We start from the raw sequence: 11,696 nt of genomic DNA on the forward strand, positions 1-11,696 counted from the left end.
AGCTCAAAGTAAAGAAGGAGAAGAAGATAAGTGGCTGAAAGCGCTTGAGGAAGAGCATCAAGAGCTGATCGGCCTACAAAGGCAATACACACTCCTCATAGTGCAGAATGAAGAACTAATAGGGTGAATGGACAAAATCCAAGAGGCCATGGATCAGCTCGCAACAGAAGTAGCAAAAGCTCTAGAAGGAGAGGAGCATTTAAAAAAAAGGATAAAATGATAGGTAGGTTGATGATGGAAATGGAAGAGCAAGGGAGATTAGAGAGAGAGATTGAATACTTGAAGAAGGAGAAGGAGACAATAACAGAAGTGGAAAGAGCAAGAACCGACTATAGTGGCCCTAGTACAAAGACAAAATAAAATCTTGGAGGAGATGAAACAAAAAGCCGAAGAATGGGTAACGAAGAGTGAGAGAAGAGTGAAAGACCTAGTGAGTTGCCTAACCCTTACAGAGGGAAATAGAGTGTTAGCAGAAAGCATGGTAGAGGTCGTACACAGACAAGACTAGAAGTCCAAAAACGTGTCTTCCTCAGCACTATATTGCATGTCATATAGTCAAAGGAGGAGGAGGTTGTTGAATCACTAAAGAAAAAGCTGGAGATCGTGCGCAGAGACATAAGGCATGGGTTGTGTGCTCAATTGCAAGGAGAAGGGACCAGCCTAAGCTGACAAGATCAAAGAGATTATCTGATAAGGGCACAACTAATGGTCGAAGAGGTGGACCTACTAGGCTTCAAGGAGCGAGAACCACAAGAGCCCAGTAGCGAAGCTAAAATACAAAGGCCACTTCCAGAAGTAGGATTGGAATTTGAAAAGGGATAGCCAAACGAGAAACTAGTACCGTAACCTCCCTCTCCACGACCAGAAATGCAGCGAGAGGTGGACACCACTCCCGCAAGAGAAAAGCAAACTTCAAGCAGAAAAGGGTGAGAATGTTAGATTAGGCAAGGAGAAGATTAAAATCCCAACCAACAATAGCCCCAAAAGCACATATTCCACCACAAGTAGATTAAAAGTCCAACCAACAATAGCCCCGGAAGCACCTATTCCACCACAAGAAGATTGCTTCCCAATGGATTGGAATGCGGAACTAACAGTGTGGGAGCAAAAAGATAACAGCCTCCAACCCTTCAACTTCACTTTCGAATTCCCCTCCACCCTGTGCAAAGTGCTATTGACCAAAATGGTGGAGGTGGTGATAAGCGTGGGAGGAAATCTCAACAGTTTGTGGAACCAAGAGAGGGATAAGAATCCAACATAATGGGGGATGGAAGCACCCGATTACTGGAAAAACAAAGTCAAGGAAGTGCCCAGGACAGTGAAAGGCTACGAGTTCCGACCAAAGTGGAGAAGGAGAATCTCGGACAACAACACGGACACCTAGATGTCGTTTTGCAACACACTACCCTTTGAGAGAAATAACCCCACATATATGCCATATCCAAGAAGGATAGGGGTGGACTTCAACCTTGACATCCACGACAGATATGTTTTCTCGAAGGTATACAATGTAAAAGCCACCAAGCCGGAGGACACCCTAACCTTCTCCGAAAGCAACATATGGGACTCAATTTTCGATTTTCTCAACGAGTTCACTTTTTGCCTAGATCCCGCCTTTATCACTACTTGTAATTATCTTAGATTACTTACAATACTACTTAGAGAGGATCCTACACCATAGGAGTACCACCTGCCGCCCCTATTTTTCAATCTTAATGCTAGCATAGATAGCTATGCGATGGCTAAGTTGATGATGCGAGTTGCTCTCTTACCATCTTTTTACATGGCCCTGTTAGAGAACATGAATGACAGCTGCTTCACTTGATGCAACCACCATTTTTGTCCACAACTCCTCTCCAAGTTAGAATGAACCTAAAGGGATATATGTAGGGGAAAGCCTTTGTTAACAAGTCCCTTAAGCCCCCAACTCCTTCTCGCGACCATGATAACGAAGACTAGTTCTTCATTCCTTTTTTTATAAGGGGGAAAAAGAAAATAAAAGAAAAGAAAAGAGTAAGAAAATAGAGAAAAATCACAAGAGAAAGCAAGAAACACACTACATGAGCACCACAGTCACTGTCCTCGAGTTAGGTCCGCCCGGTGGCCTCGGTTGGCCCTATCCCTAACCCCCTAGCCCCTTTCTTTTTATCCCCAACCTCACGGTTAGGGCAGATCAAGGGTAGGACATACATAGGGAGGTCACACTAACATATAGTTAGACACATCGCCCTAAGCTTCACCCATAGCCCCACCCTTTGCATGAACTATGCCTCAAGAGTGGGATAACACATAGACTTGCCTATGGACCCAACCCCTAGTTCCACTTGCACGAGCACATTACACTGCACAGTAAGGTAGACACCCCCCCTCGGCAACACACCTTTCTTTTCCTTTCAGGTACAGACGAAGGTGACCAACCATCGACCTCAGAGCCCCCATCATTCACTCGGCATACCCTCTGTCTCCAACCACCACCTCAATCATTTGATAAGCTTCTCTTCCATGGCCCATCCCCACAAGGCCCCATCATCAACCCAAGTGACCATCCTTCAACTCATCGAGCCCTCATAAAAAAAGAAGTGCAATTTCCATGGGAGTGGCACTCAATTAGGAGTGGTAGGTGACTAACATAAGGATATGCCAATGATTCTTCAATTGAACTATACCCACATAGTCCAACCTTAGTTATGACACATTTACTGTGTCACCTCTTCTTTCGTTAGTGGGTTTACACTTATGACCTCATGTACATACATATAGTACTTTCATATTAATTTTTTAACATGTTGTAGACTTGGTTCTTTTATGTGGAAGAATAAGAAAAAAGAAGATTTCAACTCTCTCTCTCTCTTTGTATTCTCAAGTCTCCATTGCGTGTCTATGCACTCATGGTTCTTTACCTCTCTCCCCTCTTGTCAAATTTTATTCAAGACACGTGTTATTGGCCATGAAGACATTGGTGCCTCATGACATGTACAAAATAGATCTCCTCCAATCTATTATGGTCCCCTACATCATGAGTCTTGTGTTGTGGGGTGGGGTGGAGAAATAAGGAAGACAGAGAGTTGTGAAAATGATTGAATACATGCAAACTAAATTTGACAAGAGTATCTCAAATGTTGAGATTCAAAATGATAAGCTTATAAATTTTTATGTTTCTTTTTAAAATTTTATATTCTTCATGCTAAGAAAAATTGTCAAACTAAGCAACTATTACGAACATAGGTTAGGCCCAAAAAGTATTCACATTTTAATAGAGAGCCTCTAAATGCTTAGTCTCAATAGTAGGGTTAGAATGCTCAAAGCATATTTGTTCTAATTATTTGAAAGGATTTGCAAATCTCTCCCAACAAATTTGCTTTATAAGTTCTAGGCACACAAACCCCAAAGTTGCAACGTGTTTAAATCATAATTTTCTTCAAAATCTATCCAATGATATAGCAAATCAAAGGGCTCTTAACAACAAGAGCTAATTCCTCCACATTTTTCAAAAGCTAAGAAAAGCATGAACTTCAAATATCTCCAAGATGTAAGATTTCTCAATCTACCAAAAGCTAAGAAAAGCTTGAACTTACAATTCTTCCGAGTACAAAAGTTCTCAAATTTCTTAACATTGATGATAAAACATAAACGTCCCCATGACATGTAATTGTTAGACATATCTTGTAAGTCAATACAATTGCTGAAATCTAAGTATCATGTAGTCTTTTGAAAATTGTGTATGCATATTTTGTATCAAAATGATTAAAAACTATGCTCGCATCGGCTAACATATAATATGAGGTATAATTTATATAAGGATCATTATCCATACTTCAAAGCTGATATAGAATTAGTATAATTGACCTTTCAAGGGTCATAGTGACTTTCTACAACATGATTAGGGGCCTACCGTTAAATGATGAAAAATAGTAAAATACTAACCAAGTAGATACTAGTAATATTTAGAGCACCAAAATCCTTTTCATATATACTCCCACCACTTAAACCTTTATTATTGAATATTTACATATCATTAACATCTAAAGTAAACAATTGAGTTTTATTTATACTCCACCCCTTATGCCTTTATTTTTGCTATATAGCAATAAACTTCTATGCCACTCCCAACTAAGTGGTCCATAATGCTATCACCTTAGCCTCCCTCCTTTAGTCCAAACACAAACCATGGTGGTGTCATGCCACCATCAAAGTGGAGGTTAAACCATAAGCCACCCCATTGTGTTGAATATGCTAAACTTGATCTAATGGCAAACTCTTATCAAAAGCAATATTACATTTTTTATACCAAAGAAACCTTATAATTAAAGCATTTCTTATTTATGGCAACTTATGATTCAAGGCATCAAAGGCATCCATTTTTAAAAATTCATAACTATATCCAAGACTACATCTATGGTAGGAAAGCAAGCAAGTTTGATACCTTACATATGTGAAAGGGAGACCCCACTGTAAGGCTAAGGGCTTTGTAGGTTTACCATGAGAAAGCCTACGAATGCACCTACATATAAGTAGTAGTCATTCGAGCTCTACTTGGGTTGTGCTTCTATATGTGATTCCCTAGGCTTAATGGTGAACGTAATGCATCTTTTATGCCTTTCTGATGTACCATTTTTGTGCTTCCTATCAAGTTAGGACATGGTCTTGGAAGTCCATTAGAGGTCCGTAAAACTAGGACCTAGGAAAAAGGAGCGAGGGAAAGGAGGGGGTGTCTTTTTAGGATGGGATTTAAGGCCCCCCCCCACATGATACCTACTCCCCTTTCTTTTGGCATTTAAAATTTCAAATGACTTACTTTCAATTATTTTGAAATTTTCAAATTAAAGCAAGCTTTTAAGAGAGATTCATGTGTATGTGCATGTGCACAAATACATGTATTAGAAAAGTACAATTAAAATCAAATATGAAATTATGTTACTAGCACATTGCAAAATGTGGTTTCTTTGATCACTTTGATTCAACATATAAAGCAATGAAATGAACTTATATATCGAGGTTTTTTTATAGGATGCATTTAACATCTCACCCCTACCTTTTCTTTTGTTAGCCTACCCTCACGTCTACTAGCTCTAAAGTAAAATTTTCTTGCTTATAGTGGAATCACACCATGCCATGGGTATCCCATATTGTTAAAGTACATTCCAGGAATGTTCTCAATAATAAATTGTGGTGCACAAGAAAAAAAACTTTAGTATGGGAGATAATTAACAATAGACCTATAAGTATACAATGCGGTGGGACTCCATAAACTACGTTGTAACAACTGTTATCTAGCATGATTACAAAATTGCGAGAGTCATGGTAAGCCATCCTACCCTAAAACCACCTTGTTTTACTTGTTTTACAAGTGAACTGTCAGCCTGTCAAGGTTAGATGAGCCTGCTTTTAGAAATTCGCATTCAATTCCACCAGCACAATTCCTATATTGCCGTGCATGCTGCAATCCGAATCTGATAAGAGCCACTTCCAAATCTCTGAAGTCTAAACCTGTCAGTTACAAAACAATCCAAATGCATCATCTTCCAATTAGTCTAATGCACTACTTAAACAAATCCATGATGCTCATCTTTATACCAGCTTCTTTAGCGAGCTTGAAAAATAATGCAGGAGTCTCTGATCCATCTTTTCCAGGCACTTGTAGATGTAAATGCTTAGCTGCACTCGTAGCCCGTGCTTCTACATCTGGCATGGCACCTGGCCACACTCCTTGTAGCTCCCTGAAAACAGATTCCATATTGGGACCAGCCTATATAATGATTAGTGCAAAGGACAGTCCTATTTTTGCATCAGTCCTTACTAGTCTATTGTGTAATCACGCACTCTTTTGAGTCCTACCTTAAGAAAACACGAGCTGCATTTCTACTGTACCCAGGAATATTTGTCAATTCACGCCTCAACTCCGTATAGTCACTTATTCCTTGCAGTGAGCATATCCCACCTTTATGATCTTCATGGAGAGCTCTTGCAATCTTTTGAAGGCGACTAGCCATCCTGAGGTTAACCCCATAAAAAGCAGTAGATAGGATATAAAATATGTATCAATACACAGTTATGAACTTCCCATGGCATGTCTAATAGAGGCACATACAACCCACCTCTTTGTATGGATTGTATTCTGGAAAAGCTCTTCCAGTTCATTCTGATCTACTTTCAGCACATCTTGGATCTTTAGTATGCCTAGATTCTGAAGCTTCTGTTATCATGTTACCACCAAACATACTACATTAATACTTTCTCAACAGGCTCAATAGAGCAGCATCTGCATCAACTAAATACTGCTATGGGTATTATAATACCTTAAACTTATGTTATGACAAAATAATACCTTGAACATGTGCTTTGATAGCTCAAAATCTGAAGGATGGATAAGGAATGTTGTAGCCAAGAACCACCTTTCTACCTCGCTATCTCGAATATCAACAAAAATGCCAAGCTCCTTTGAGTAACGGCCTCCTACTTTCTTCACAAGCTGCTGGCTAATCTGTGAATTTTTACACAACTTTTCTTGTAAGAGAAGTCCTCAAAAAGCACCTCCCTTGTCTGCAGCACAACAGTACTTTTTGACTAGAAATAATTTCACAAGAATCAGGAGGGTAACCTTTCTTTACTTCTGCAGTGCTTGAATAGATATGTAGCGGCATCTGAACAGCTGTTTCTTAATATGCATTATACCCTCAACCAAACTTGAAATGCAACAATGTCCAGTAGGGACCTTGCATGCAATATATCTAGTTTTTCCTAACGGTGCAAATGGACATGATGTGCGGGAATTTGTTACCCAGTGCACATTAGATAGAATAGCTTATTTAAAAAACCAAGCACATACCTCAATGGCTGCCTTAGTGCTTAGTGGCGTGAATTCATCATCCGCCAAAGAGTCTGTGACAGATCTAGACTCATCATCATGATCAGTAAAACCCTCATCATCCTCTCTGCTAACAGAAGAGAGACCATTGTTAACATGAGATACAGGGGGGCTCGTAGATAATCCATCATTGAACCTCTTTAGTTCCTCCTCAGCAGCGAGAGGTGAACGCTGTGCTTGATCAGATCCAGAGAAGCCATAGATAATCCTTTTTGTCAGGGCTTGGGAAGAGCTCAATATGAGGCCGGAGCTAATGCTAGCGGGGGAATGCAAATTTGGAGAAGTTGGTCCTCCTGCAACCCATTAACCTGATGAAGTCACGTAAAATACTAAGCTCCTAAACAATATTAGTTGAGCTGGCCAGAAACATTAAGCAGCAAACGGTTCTAATGAAGCAACATGAATAATCCACTGACACACAGGCCCTAATCATGGATAACCCTATTACATGCATACAACCAGAAATTTTCTTTACAGTTCTGGCAGCAATTGAGGATTTGTATATTTCTTTTGCAGGTCCTTATCAACCAAAACATATATCGGCATGATCGCAAATTGACACGCCGTGCGATTCCCTTGTCATTTCCTAGCCGTTGCCATGAAATCACCAACAAAACAAGATCTGTTAAAAGGAAAAGAAGCATACGGCATTACCTTTGTTAGGCGCAGGATTTGCGTGGGGAAATGAAGCAACCACAGAAGGTGTTGTTTTGTGCACCGAGTCACGGAGTTTCCTCGCAGACTCGGGCTGCAGCGGCAAGGGCGATTCCACACCAGCACGCGACTTTGTGGCGGCACTGGCGGGGGCAGATGCAGGAGGCGACAGAAGGGGTCCATACATAAACGAGTCTGAAGTAAGGTAGTCGAAGACCGCCTTGAGGAAGGACGACGAGCGTTTCTGCAGCTTGCGAGGCTGCTTGTGCAGCAGGAGCTTCCTGTTGGTGCAGGGCCTGATGGCCACATCAGGGCCTCGCTTCTGCTCGCCTTGCTGGCTATTCAGGAAAGGTTTAACCATGGCTGATAAAATTCCCCAAGGCAGAGACCGTCTAACCTGCTTTGATCTGTGTCGTCAAACGTCCAGGAAAACACACAGGAGACACAGAGAGGATCAGGGAAAAACCGTTCGTTTCCACCAGAGGCGATACAGAAACCTTCTCTCGCTCGCTCGCGCTCGCGCGCTCTCTTTCTCTCTCCCCCCCCCTGGTGTTGCCACGTCAGAGACACGTGGTAATTCTCCCCATCTGCTTGCCACTTGTCATCGGATCCAGGGTCACACTTGTCGCACTAAATTTTCCTGTATGGTTCTTCTTTAGAGAACGTTCACACGCGCACCGCTCTAGCAGCACTGTTTCTGTTTTTTTTTTTAAACGCCACTAGATATTGACTATGCCGTCAAGGCCAACCCTGAGCTTTTGAACCAATGCACCTCTATGAATCCACACAACCTGTTTCGGCTACTCCATTGGCTAATAGTACTATTTTTGTAAAGAAGATGTGCCGTCGTGCTCTATGCATATAGGGGTAGTGGGTTTCAAGATCCAAAGAGTTGCCCTTGGTGTCACACAGACTCACACCTTGTACTTAGAGCTGTGTCGCACCATGTGCTTGGAGGGGTAGCATGGCTAAACCTACAAAGAGTTGCATAGAGCACGGGTCACACCTTGTGCTTACAATGGAAAGGGAAACGATGTCAGAGAGGAAGTCTCAATTCGCTACAAAAACTTTGTTAAACCGGTGATTTGTCTTGGTTCTTGTGATGTTTATAGCACGCTAGCTCAACTCTGCTTGCATTGGAACCACTAAGAGGCAACCCAATATTAGGAGGGGGACTAGGGTATCCCTTGCCCCACTAAATCCAGCTATTGTGACCCAGCTCATAAAGGGTGAAGGAAAAATGCCAACATGTTAGAGATTAGGTTTTGATTGGTGCAAAGGAGGAGATTTGTGTGGACTGGTACTTGCCAATCAATAAGCAACATTAACCCTATTAAACCTAAGTTCGAACATCACTTTTCATTGGTATTTGCAACACCTACAAGGTTTTTTGTTAACACTACTCCCCCTTACCTTTGTGGTGCAACAAAATGCTAGTGGGGGAAGTGGGTCTCCCCTCCCCACGCCCCCAAAATTGTTAGTAGGCATGACCCATTCCTAATTGTGTCAAAAGAAATGTAAAGAAGGTAGCGTGCTTTGTATTAGTATGATATCCATATGATATTAGCCTAGCTATAATAGGCGTATGTACAAAAGTATTTGATTATAACTAAGAGTATCTCTATTTACAATTACCTTATCTAGAGCTAGAGTGAGCATGAGAGAGTTTGCCTTCAATTATGAGTTGGGCCTTCATCTCTAGGAAACGGTTCATGCCTTCTCCATATGTAGTGTCAAGCTCCATTAAAGGGTTAAGGTTCTCGATTTTGGCATGCTACTTCTTAGCATTTTGTGCCTTAGCCTCAAATTTATCCCTTTATGCTGATATAATATGAAAAAGAAAATCCTATGTTTAGTTTAGACTAATGGTTATTGTGAATAAAAATAAAGCATCATTCATGTTTTTGCAAACACTCCATAGTTAAAGTTCTCTTAGGCAGTTCCAAGACATAGGGAAAATAACATTAGCTTCTACAAGTAGTTATTTCCAAGATATTGAATATGGATGCGATTTATAGATGAGTTTTTGTAGAAGGTTCCATGTCCATATAGGAGGCTTGCCGTCTTAGCATTCGAAGAGAAAAATCTAATGTTAAAAGGTAGTCTAATTTGTATGGCAAGTGGGTTGATTGTTTGCCACTAGGCTTTCCTAGAATTGTTTGCATGTTTCTGCTAGGGCAATGATTTAAAGGTTTTGTTAAGATCTTCCTATGAGAGACAACAATTATTTTGCTAATCCCATAGGAAACAAGCAATTGAGACCCTTTTTGTTAACACACGTATTGTAACGTGTCTGCTCGTCCACTTGGGGACACGTCTTAGTAGCCCATCGGGAAGAGAGTCTAGAAAGCGCCACCTAACGCTCGCAAGGAATGTCACATGGTTTGCGATCTAGGTCTTCCCGAGTCTGCCCTGAGCGGAAGTATCCGGCCGTTCCCACTTAGGATCTACCTGAAGTCAAGGTTCATTTCCTATCATCAAAGTCTCTAGGAAGTAGCTAGTGTCGAGCTCTAGATGAATCACTTTGCGTAGGAACAACAGAGTCGAAGCGGATTTATGCTGCACTTGGTTCATGGAGAATGGGAAACGAGAGGGATGTGAAGCTCAACCTCTCTGCCCATAAGGCATAGTCCCATTCCGTTCCCCTAAAACAGCATAAATCGGGATTCTACCTCTTCTGACGCTAGGTCTTCATAGTCTCGTTATCACGTCTTTTGAGAAAAGTTCCTAGCTAACCGGGACCACCCTTCCATAGGACAGACCCAAGTCTCGTCCACCGCACTTTCCTCAGGTTTCTTAGTTATCTAATTACCTACCACATTATGTTTGACATGCAAAAGTAGCTTCCTTAATTAATCAATTTAAACACAGGTTCCTTCACGTAACTTAGGCACTGACACAAAAACAATGTCAAGCAAGTTCCTTTTTCAAATATATGATCTTTATTTATCATAGTCCCAGAATACATCAAGTATCATGCCCAAAGGCTATCCCAGCAATCAACAAGATTGCTGCTCCAAGTTCAGCCCGTAAATTAGTACACAGGCCTCAAGATCCCATCTCGAGTCACGTCGGCCTCTTGTGCGGGATCCGGAGGCAATGAATTTATAACAGGAGCCTCCCCTGACACCCAAGCATCCTCCCGCTCCAAGCAGCACCCAGGGAGAGACCTCTCACGGCGAGTTCGGTCTATATAGCCGGCGCGGCTCTAACGACCCCCTTGGATAGAGCTAGGCAAACAATCAGAGGTAACTGAACCTGTCTCTCCCTCCAGGATTTTAACCTGAAGCATTAGGTGTCTTGCTTTGAGTTAGTTCCTTGAGCAAAGAAGTTCAAACAATGTACAATCACGATCATCTCAAGGGTCGTTTGTACGACCAACTGTTAAGGTGTGATTCCTTCTTCCCGAATGCTCCCAGCATTCAATCTTGGATCATTCATGACTTAGCGAGATTCCAAGGGCTTGGTAAGCTAGGTTTCTTGTTTTCCCTTTATCTTCGGGTTAGGGTTTGTACCCTATCGACCCTAATTATCCTTACCTTAGGTCTCCTGGTAAAAATAGGTCATGGACAACCCCGTCATCCTAGGTTGGTCAACTTGCCGGTTATCTCCTAGATCCCTCGAAGTACCTATGTACCTTTATCTTTGATCTTAATTGATCAAGATTGTCTATCCCCTTGACCATGGCTGGTCAAGATGGTTCTGATTAGAACAGTTCCTACTCTGACTTAAGTATAATCTTCTTAAACCCTCTTAATAATGCTCACAAGCACTAAGCCTTTACCTATCCCTCTTGAAGTCACCAAGGACATTGTCATGGGATTCATGGATCTCAGTCCCAGTTGGTAAATTACAAAAAACGTTAAATTTTCCCAACAACTTTAAAGCACGCAACGTAATGCCATGGCTTCAGTTCAATGCTTACAATTTTGATATTTTGTGCCACACATGCGAATGTGCTTTCTATGCATGCAATGTTAACATTATCCTCCATGTAATTATTTACACGATCTATGACCTTCTTGAATGATCTAACTTTATATGATCATTGTATGAGCCTAGCTGCACTTTAATCTTTTTTGCAGATTATTACATGTACCTTAGAATCCATCTTGCGATATGGAGATGCACTTATTTCTTTCAATGTCCTCTGAAATGCATTTTAAGCAAGAACTTG

General features: G+C 41.3%; 1 protein-coding gene across 2 annotated transcripts; it reads right to left on the bottom strand.

The window, feature by feature from the left end:
- Positions 1-5,018: 5,018 nt before the first annotated feature.
- On the bottom strand, positions 5,019-8,045 carry LOC148027767 (uncharacterized). 2 transcript variants are annotated; one of them, XM_087689473.1, is made up of 7 exons: positions 7,520-8,039; positions 6,827-7,158; positions 6,326-6,481; positions 6,096-6,193; positions 5,836-5,991; positions 5,575-5,717; positions 5,019-5,487 (listed from the first exon to the last, which is right to left on the bottom strand). In XM_087689473.1, the coding sequence occupies exons 1-7, from the start codon at positions 7,878-7,880 to the stop codon at positions 5,342-5,344; spliced, it is 1,392 nt and encodes a 463-aa protein (XP_087545599.1). In that variant the 5' UTR covers positions 7,881-8,039; the 3' UTR covers positions 5,019-5,341. The 2 variants fall into 2 exon arrangements, 1 of the variants encoding a protein (XP_087545599.1); XR_015692648.1 differs by having other exon boundaries at positions 5,350-5,487; positions 5,575-5,746; positions 7,520-8,045.
- Between the last annotated feature and the right edge of the window lie 3,651 nt (positions 8,046-11,696).

The sequence above is a fragment of the Lygodium microphyllum genome, chromosome 12, assembly GCF_053477565.2.
Source record: "Lygodium microphyllum isolate KBCC chromosome 12, Lygodium_microphyllum_v1.1.10, whole genome shotgun sequence".
In the NCBI taxonomy this organism is placed as follows: domain Eukaryota; kingdom Viridiplantae; phylum Streptophyta; class Polypodiopsida; order Schizaeales; family Lygodiaceae; genus Lygodium; species Lygodium microphyllum.